Raw genomic sequence first — 9598 nt, 5'->3', positions numbered from 1 at the left:
CTTCATTATTAGGCAACCTCATATGCACATCATCATCGTCATCCCCATCCGCATCCTCATCGTCATCCTCATCATCTGTTTCTGTTTCTGTTGTCTGGAACTAGTACTGGTAGCTCGTGACATGAGGTCCAGATTGCCGGCCGACTGTGGCACAAGGCTATCCTCTGATTAGTTTCCCCCCTCCGCCCTCCGGTGCCCCCTTTACACCATTCCGGGGCTAACTTTCATTTCCTTCTCATCAGGAGCGGAGCACACGAAAATGTCCCTCAAATTTGTTTGTCAACCGCAGCACATAAAACCCGAGCCAGCAGCAGGAGGAGCAGCGGCACTAGGAGGGGGTGGGGACAGTGGGGACAGGCGGGGAGGGTGCCTTTGGAGGGTCCATTAAATTCCTCTTCGGCTGTTGGCTGTCGCTAATGAAGTCATAAAACCGCATGACATTTTCGCTACCTCCAAGGAAAGCCCCATGGATCTCACTTTTTGTCAGACGCGGGAGATCTTTCTTTCAGTTGGGTTCGCCTTCGCCTTCGCCATCGCTTCGCCTTCGATTCGGCTCAGTCGCTGTCCTACACACACAATTGTCTGGTGCTGTCCGTCTGGGGCATTTCAATCGTTCCAATATGCAAATGGACCTTCGCCCGCTGCCACCCACAGACCACAGACAGAGCGACGACAACGGCAACAGCAACGAGGACCAACAGCAGCAGCGGCAGCAGTATGAGTCCTCCTCCTCCGACGACGACGATCCATATGACCATATGTTCATACTCGTATCGGGCATGAAATCTTTCGCTTTCGATTGGGGGACAGACGGACGGACGGACGTCTCTTGAGAGGTGCCCCAATCTGCGACGAGGCTGCTCAACGGAGCCCCCAATACCAATCCCCAATCCCCAGTCCCCAGTCCCCTTTGCTTTATCTCCTTCGAGTGGATTTTCTGCATTTCATTTGGTTTCGCTTGCCACCGCTTCGCCGCTTCTTCGCTTCGTGCCGCAAATATGCAAAAATGCTGCAATCTCTGGGGCACGTTCGGAGGGCCTTTCGTGTCATAAATGGCATAAATATTCCTTACTTCTTTCTTGACCGAACAACCTAAATATTTTAGCCTCTCCTTCGCTTGCCTTCTGATTATTTTTCTTTATTTTTTTAACAATCCGAGTGCCTGCTCTCTGCTCCTACTTTCACTTTTCGGTGGAGATCTCGTATGAAAATGAAATTAAATCGTTTCTCATTTTTATATATTATTATTGCCGGGGATTATTAATGTTGGGAATGGGGGAGTGGGGGAGGAGGGGAGGAGGGTTAGCGGGCTGTGGAAGGAGAGAAATCGCATTGCAAATCGTTGGAATTTTAAGTGGTTTCGTTAGAGAATTACTTGTATTTGTAATTGGAACAATTGCAACAATTACCACCGACCAAACGGATTCCCAGGCGTCGGTGAGCAGCTGTGAGTTTCTCGTCCTGCAATTACGACAAAGGGCTCCAAGTAGAGCCAGGAAGAGGCACAGATACTCCAGATACCCTTTCGGAGAAGGCATCCATCCGTCCATCCATCCATTTCGTGGAGATGTCTTGTAAAAACCAGCTCTTGTCATTTGGTTACTCGTTTGGGATTATCTTTAGAAGGAAAAGAAGTTTGCCATCTACTAAAATCATCTATGGGTTGGCATAGTTCTCTCCAGGCAAATCAATCAGAGGAGTGTGCCTCGTCATGCACATGCATGCATTTTGTTTTCCCAATACCCTGGACGAGTCTCTGTATGCATTTTGCTATTGGAGGGGCTATTCTGGGGCCTGAAAGGTATCTCAAACGATCGTCTGTAGGTGCTTCCACCCTCGAAAGGGTAACAAAAGTTGTGCATTGCCTATGCATGGCGGATGCATGCCACAATGCCGCAAGTATGCATAATAAAATGGCGCCAAGTGGCCACCGGTGGCCACCGCACCACTCCGGCACACGTTCAGCATTCAGTATCCATTCACTCGGCAAAATGGTCGAAGGACCACGGGACCGCCACGGCGCATTTGGCCTGAAGAGCTATTGGAATCGCTTCGTCGGAGCCTTTCTGGACGCCCGGGGTCTGTTGAGGGATCCAAAAATGGTCAACAGGCACAGCATCGCGTACTACAGTCGGGATCAAATGAAGTCTGTCGTGGAGGGCAAAAGTACGCTTGAATCTGTGAGAACTTACCTGATTTTCGCACCTGATTCAGGGTTATGGGACTCTACATCAACGCCGAGGATAAGGGACAGCCTCTGCGAAGGGCGTGGCATGTGTTTCTTCTCGTGCAGTTCTCCGCCCTGTACGCCTCGATGTTCTACGGGTTGCTGAAGTCCTTGGACGATATTGTCGAGACGGGTCGTGATCTGGCCTTTATACTTGGGGTTTGTGATTGAGAGAGAGAGAGGGAGAGGGAGAGCGGAAGTGGAAGTGGAATATTCTCCTTTCTTACAGATGTTTTTCATAGTCTTCAAGATGGTTTTCTTCAGCCTGTATGCGGATGAAGTGGACGTTTTAATAGACATCATGGAGGACTCGCATCACGCAGAGGTCAAAGGTCCAGGCACTGAGACCTGCCGAGCGATCAAGCGCCATGACTTCTTGCTAAATGTTGGCCTGGACTTCGTGTGGGTCGTCGCAGTCGTCGTCTTTGTCGTGCTCCTGATTGTGACGCCCTTCTGGGCCGATCAGAGCCTGCCCATCCATGCGGTCTTCCCGCTGGAGCTGCACGACCCGGCCAAGCACCCGATTGCCCACCTCGTCATCTACGTCTGTCAGAGCTTCAGCATGGCGTACCTCAACATTTGGCTCGTGGCCACCGAGGGCCTGTCCATCTCCCTCTACGCCCAGGTGACGACTGCCCTGAGTGTCCTGTGCGTGGAGCTGCAGCAGCTGCGGCACTTCTGGGGCGACAGCAGCGAGGATCGGCTGCGACTGGAGCTGACTCGTCTGGTCAGGACTCACCAGAGTATCATTCTGTAAGCCTTCTCCAGATGGAGTCGGGTCTGCCTCCCCCAGTAACTGGCAGCATTGTCTCTTCTCCAGCACTGTCGATCGCTGCAATCAGCTGTTCCACGGACCCCTCATCATGCAAATGACTGTCAACTTTCTGCTGGTCTCCCTCTCGGTCTTCGAGGCCCTGATGGCCCGCCACGAGCCCAAGGTGGCAGCCGAGTTCATGGTCCTGATGATCCTGGCCCTGGGACACCTCTCGCTCTGGTCGAAGTTCGGCGACATGATGTCCCAGCAGTCGCTGGAGGTCGCCCACGCCGCCTACGAGGCCTACGATCCGAGCGTTGGCTCCAAGCGGATCCACCGGGACATTGGGTTCATGGTCCGCCGCTCGCAGCGTCCGTTGATAATGAGGGCCAGTCCCTTTCCCGCCTTCAACCTGAGCAACTACATGGCTGTGAGTGGCTGCGTCTCGGACGAGCTGAGGGGCTGGACTATCCTCTCTGACGCATATCCTTTCAGATCCTGAATCAGTGCTACGGCATCCTCACCCTCCTGCTGAAAACCCTGGACTAGATCGGAAGAATCTACCGTTGGATTTCCCCTTGAAATAAAAACAAATTGAATTTTTATTTTTATTGTATTTATATTTTATTTTTATTATTTTTTTGTTTTGTTTTTGTTTTCATTGTCGTTTTTGTGTTTTTTGTGTGCCTAAATTAGTTCTGCACAATTAAATTTGTAATTTGTAATTTTTTTAAATTTTTTTTTAGCGAAAACTATGAACTGGATTTACAATATTTGCTTTTCCGCGTAATTAGTTGGCTTCTTCTATTCTAAACATTTTTTGGAACATTTTGAGTTGCTCGTAGTAGTACATACATACGCATATGCATATGTATATGTATATGTGTATATGTATATGTGTATGTGTATATTTTTGTATGTTTTTTCCGCTCATTTTTTATTCATTTTTTTACCCATTATAAATGCTAATTACGATTATTGTTATTTTGTGGCAGGGAAGAAAGGTAGATGAGGGGTGGAGAAGGGGGTGGAGAAGGGCCGTGTGTGCACATTTAATGAATAAATATTTAAAATACAATATTGCAGTTGTTCTTTTTTAATTTCGTAAAACTAATAAATGCCCCTCCCTCCCCCGTGTCCCGATTGGAATGCATTCCATAAATCGAATTAATGAACTCGCTTCAATATATACTATACTAGTACCCCCCTGTCAGGGGGTGGGGGGGGGGGGGTAACCCTACTAATATTCATATTTATCTTCTTTTTATTTTGTACATAGCAACATTTCCACTTAAATGACTAGTCTTTGGTTGGTTTATTCTCATTTTTTTTGTTTTTCCTTCTGTTGTCTATTTTTTAAATTAGTAAATTGCTTAGTGTATAAAAAAAAAAAAAAAAATTCTAAACTTTAACCTTTAAAGAGAAAGAGAGAGAGGGAGAGCGAGAGAGAGAGGAATGCTTTTGTCGATTAATGCGATATTTAGTCGTAGAAACTTGCGGCTGAATGCTCTCCTAGTTAATTGCTAATTGGAGCAACAAATTCTATGTACAATAGTTGTTTTTGTTTTTTGTTTTTCTTTCCTTCTATTTGTTGTTAGTTTTAGTTTTGATGATTGTTTAAGTACGTTTTATGCGGGGCTTTAATTTGTTTGTATTTTTAGTTTGTGTTTAAATCTGATATGCTTGTCTATATATATTTATTTGTTTGTTTTTTGTTTTCGTTTAAAAAATGCAAATGCAAATGCAGAAATGCCTATTAAATGCTTGATTTTGTGGATATCCGTATTCTTGCGAGTATTTCCGTTTTTTTCTTCTTTTTTCTCTCTAATTCTTTAGTACCTTTCGGCTGGACTTTCTCTGGCTTTCTCTTGCTTCTGGCCTTCCTTTGCCTTGTGCCTTTTTCGATATTTACACTGTTTTTAATGATTCTGTTTCTTGTTAGTGGTGGAATCTATTTGCTCATGTCATTTGGAATGAAGTGAAAAGCCACAAAGTGGTCGGGGGGTGGGGGGCGGGCCGCCCCGTCCCGAGAGGCTACACCACAAAACACACACACACACACGCACGCTCCCAGGCATACACACACACACACTCACACAATCGTGTAACAGCTTAAGTCCCGAAAAAAAAACGAAGCGAGTAGGAAATATCCCATTGAGCAACTCGACTGAGGCTTACCCTCTACGGGTCGTATTTTATATCCTATTTGCAGCATGCATCTGGCAGTGGGGCCAGCATACCCTCAGCCTCCCCCTGCCCCTGCCCCTGCCCCACACACAGGGCACACAACGATTTAAACTTGTGGCATCCATCGCCAGTTCGAATGCGAATGTCGGGTGCAAACAGAGGCCACACGCCCTTTATTTGCTTTAATCTGACAAAATCCCTGTTCTAATGCCGAACGGCAATAAAGGATGAAACGTGCATGGCATGTAAAGAGCGAGAGCGGGGTAGAGAGAGAGCATCCTGCTTTGGCAGAGCATCCTTCTCATGCTGGCGGTGCCACACATGCCACACACCGAAATGTCTGCCTCCTGGCTGCCCTGGCTGACTGTCTGGTTCGATAGTTTGCAAAACGGAAACGGAAGTGACACTAAATTCGTTTCGGTTTTCCCAATTGGGAGACACACACACACGCACACAGAGACACAGAGGGACACACACACACACAGAGACACAGAGGGAGACGGAGAGATACAGCTTTCGGTAGTGTATCCTTTAGATGCTTATGGACTTGACAAAATTGTTACGTGTAATCCTTTTTATGATCTGCACCAGAATATGTGCGCCGCATCTTAAGCATCTTAGGCAGCAGCATTGCCACCGCCACTGCCACCGTTGAAATGTTGTTGCGGGGCAACATGTCACTGCCAGATCCAGTTGCTGGTGCTGGTGGTGGTGGTGGTGCTGGTGGTGGTGCCTCCTGGTGCCTCCTGTGGCTGCACCGTCCAGGAGCAGCCGTCGACCGACTCTCAGCTGGCAATCACCATCGTGCTGGCAGTGGCCTGCGGCCAGTGGCAGGCGGCAATGGCTGCCGCTGCCGCCAGTCCGGCGGAGGAGGAGGCCTCGGTGGGCACTGGCGAGGAGGGGGCCGAGACCGAAACCGAAAGCGAGGCCGACGATATGGAGGAGCAGCTGTGGGCCGAGCGCAGCTGCTGGGGCTGATGGTACTCGGGCTCCTCGTAGGCGGCGTCCTCGTCACAGTCATGCGGGTAGAGCGGCACATGATGATGCAACGACTGCTGTTGCAACGACTGCTGCTGCTGATGATGCGGATGATGTGCATGCGAGTGGAGCTGATGCTGATGCTGCAGCTGGAGCTGATGATGGGGATGCTGTGGATGCTGCGAGTGCTGTGGATGCTGTGGATGTGCATGTGGATGATGCTGATGCTGCTGGTGATATGGATGGAAGTAGTGCTGGCCCGGAGGCGCGCTGGCTGCTGCTCCATTCGCTCCTGCTGCCGCTGCCGCTGCTGCTGCTGCTGTGGATGATGATGATGGGGACATGGTCATGGCCATGACTGTGCCCCCCAGCGTGGGCGATGACGAGGATGGTGGCAGTGGCAGTGGCAGTGGCAGCGGCAACGGGCATCGTATGCTGTCCGCCGGGTGTGCCGTATAGATGTTGCTTCGCCGCAAATGGTTGTTGTTGTTGCTGATGTTGTTGTTGCTCCCATTGTGGGGGTGGTGGTGGAGGTTGGCGCTGCTCCCGGCACTGGCACCGGCCCCACCACTGCCGCCGCCCGCTCCACTGAGGCTATTGCCGTGGGCGCGCTTGTTCCGGGACCACCACTGCACGTGCGTGTCTACAAGATGCCACAAGAAGGCACACACACACAGAGGCAGGGAGAGAGGGTGGGAGAGAGAAAAAGAGTTGAAAATGTGAGACACAGATGCGAAAACACAGTCGGCAAATGTTGTGAGAGTCAACACGGTTGCAGGTACAGAGAAAGGAGAAAGGAGGAGGGCGAAGGGCGGAGGACTCACCATTCCGATTGTTGGAGGACTTTTTGCGGCGACATCGCACCACAGCAATCATGATGATGGCGCCCAGCAGCGCCGACAGCACCGACACAATGATCAGCGTCAGCGGCCAGCCCAGTTCCGTGGCCTTTTCTGCAAAAGAGCGAAAGAGACAGAGAGAGACAGAGAGAGAGAGTGGGGTTACATATGTATCTATGTATCTTTGTATCTGGTGGTAGCTAGTGGATGTGCTATCGTATGGGAACACTCACCTATCGTACCCTCAAACATGAAGGTGTTCTTCGTGGGCATGGCCCAGGAGCATAAATCACACGTGGTTAGGCCATCGCTCAGCACCGGCTCGTCGACGAAGAAGGGGGGACGCGGCGGCGGCGGCACGAAGCGGCCGTTCCACAGGCCCTGCTCGGTGGCATCGAAGGCCATCGGTGAGCCGAACAAATCGTCATCGTCGTCGAAGATGTCGAATGTCACGTCACCGAAGCTGCTCAAGTCCTGCTCCGCAGAGCTGGCCACCAGACTCTCAATCCGCGGCGGACTGAATGTGGGAAAGGCGGAGGCGGAGGCAGCATCGAGGGCGGAGGATGTGGTTAAGGATACGGATGAGGATGCGGATGCCGTTGAGGATGCCACAGGATCTACAACGTAACTGAGACGCGCATCGTTGGCAGTCAGGAAGTTGCTGCTGCTGTTGGCTATGGATGGCATCTTTCCGTGGGTGGTGGGTGGTGCGGGAAGCGGGAAGCGGAGGGGGGGCGGGGGGTCCTGCCGCTGCTCTTCTGGTGTGTCCTTTGACTGGTTCTTCCTTCCTTCCTTCCTTCGTTCGCTCGCTCGCTCGTTCCTCTGCTCGGTTGTCCAATCGCCGTTGTCCTTTCGCTGCTCCGTTTAGCGCATGATGAACGGCCACTGGAGTCTCCCTCCGGCTCTTATCCGGCGAAAAAACTGTAGCTGCAAAAATCGGAAACAGAAGAGAGCAAGAGTTAGTCCTGGGCTTTTGCCAATTAAAGTCTTGATTGTGCTGTAAGGAGAGAGGAGAGCAGATGGAATGTCTGACAGAATCCCCGAATAATTCTATTACTCCTTGCGACTGCCGTTCGCTCGAATCTTCTATTTCTGGTGCTAATCCTGGGCCCAAGACTACCTTCCGTGCCCCCACATGTTGTCAGAGAGACAGAGACAGACAGCGGGAGAGGGGGGAGAGGGGGGAGAGGGGGGAGAGTCGAGTCGAGTCGAGTCTCATGTCAGCAATCGTTTTTCAATGACTTTTTTCTACCTATTTCCAATTTGTATCTTTCCTGGCAGTCAATTCCTGCCCCTCCCCCCAGTCCCAGCTCCACGATTGATGCTGGTGTATCTTTTCAGCTGGAAATTGAATTTTTGAGCAGCAGATACTTCCACTGAAGTAGCAACTCCGCACACATCCCCATCGAGAGGGGGGGCAGAATGGGAGGACATATCACACACATGGCAGGCAATGCTAACGAGAATTGACAGCTTGACAGCCTGATATCTGTCTGGAAGTCAGCATTAGTTACAGTTCTGTTCGGAGAGTGGGAAGCGGAGTACTCCGGGCATTATTAAAAGCAACCTACAGCCGTGCTGCACCCTCCTCCCCCTCCCCCTCCCGCCCCGCGCTGGTATTGTATCTGCCAGTTAGCGACGCTCGAAACAAACTCAATTTACGGATAACATTGCAGGGCAATAATCATGATAAATTAACACTAATTTGCAAGCGCCAGAAAGCGGAGATCCCAGATCCGAGCACGGAGACTCCCAGAATCGAGACTCTGCTAATCGGCAGGTGAAATGCTGGCTGGATGGCTGGCTGGCTGGCTGGCTGGATGGATGGGCGCTCCCTGGGTGGGATGTTTGGGAAAAACTTCGATTCCTTTCACAAAGTTTTCCTCTTCTGCTGCTGGCAGCTTCTGTGGCATCCTCCATCCTCTGGGCCATCCTCTGGGCCATCCATTCAATCCTCTATCGTTACCATCCCATAAGCGGCCGACACGTTTCGGGCATTAGCAGCAGCGGCAGCAGCGGCAGCCGCCGAAAATTTCAACAGATGAAAAACTGCATCTGCAGCAAGAAAAATGCTGGCCCATTACCTTTGCCACTTGCCACGTGGCATGCCCCCCAGCCCCCCCACCCCGCCGCGGAAGGCAGGCAAACAATTGCATATCAAATATATGTAGTATGTTTTACTTTGCCTTGTTTTTGGTGTTTTTTTGGTCTCTTGGAATGGGAATGGGAATGGGAAAAGTTTAATTAAACTTTTGGCTAAGACGGAAGGCACTGCACACGCAGCAGAACTGCATCCACGAGATACATTTATGGCAGGAAAAGCACCGACTGGCAGGGCGGCAAGGAGTTCGTTGGGTGTAAACGATATTTAGTCATTCTTGAAAATGGGAAAACGTGAGGCGCATAAATTTCGAGGCGAAAACCCGAGCCCCAACCCGAGCCCCAAAGAACTCTTTTTGGTTTCACGCAAAGCGAAAATTGCGAATGCGACTCCCGACTCTGCGAATCTCTTTCTCCTTGACTGAATGAATGAATGAATGAATGAGCACAGACCCCCGCCCGCGCCCCCGCCACCCCTTGCGAGTGCTGAAGAGCTGGATGAGTGCCGTATTG

The 9598-nt window shown here is 50.6% G+C and overlaps 3 protein-coding genes across 3 annotated transcripts in view; 2 read left to right on the top strand and 1 right to left on the bottom strand.

Moving 5' to 3' along the window:
• The first annotated feature begins 2197 nt into the window (after positions 1 to 2197).
• LOC117185062 (odorant receptor 65a-like) lies at positions 2198 to 2426 on the top strand. The gene has a single exon (XM_033384727.1). It carries the CDS (start codon positions 2219 to 2221, stop codon positions 2396 to 2398), a length of 180 nt encoding a protein of 59 aa, XP_033240618.1. The 5' UTR covers positions 2198 to 2218; the 3' UTR covers positions 2399 to 2426.
• LOC4814064 (odorant receptor 65a-like) lies at positions 2426 to 3586 on the top strand. The gene is made up of 2 exons (XM_033384728.1): positions 2426 to 2980; positions 3048 to 3586. The coding sequence occupies exons 1-2, from the start codon at positions 2457 to 2459 to the stop codon at positions 3481 to 3483; spliced, it is 960 nt and encodes a 319-aa protein (XP_033240619.1). The 5' UTR covers positions 2426 to 2456; the 3' UTR covers positions 3484 to 3586.
• Positions 3587 to 4239: 653 nt separating this feature from the next.
• Positions 4240 to 9598, bottom strand: part of LOC4814125 (serine/threonine-protein kinase minibrain) — a 28371-nt gene continuing 23012 nt past the window's right edge. The window contains exons 2-4 of the mRNA XM_033383257.1: positions 7219 to 7912; positions 6971 to 7099; positions 4240 to 6789 (exon numbers count right to left, since the gene is read on the bottom strand). Coding sequence (XP_033239148.1) covers positions 5954 to 6789; positions 6971 to 7099; positions 7219 to 7672 — 1419 coding nt within the window. The 5' untranslated portion in view covers positions 7673 to 7912 and the 3' untranslated portion in view covers positions 4240 to 5953. The remainder of the gene's footprint in view (positions 6790 to 6970; positions 7100 to 7218; positions 7913 to 9598) is intronic.

The sequence above is a fragment of the Drosophila pseudoobscura genome, chromosome X (genome assembly GCF_009870125.1).
Source record: "Drosophila pseudoobscura strain MV-25-SWS-2005 chromosome X, UCI_Dpse_MV25, whole genome shotgun sequence".
NCBI classification, from domain to species: Eukaryota; Metazoa; Arthropoda; class Insecta; order Diptera; family Drosophilidae; genus Drosophila; species Drosophila pseudoobscura.
Note: the sequence above shows the minus strand (reverse complement) of the source record. Positions and strands in the feature narration are given on the sequence as shown.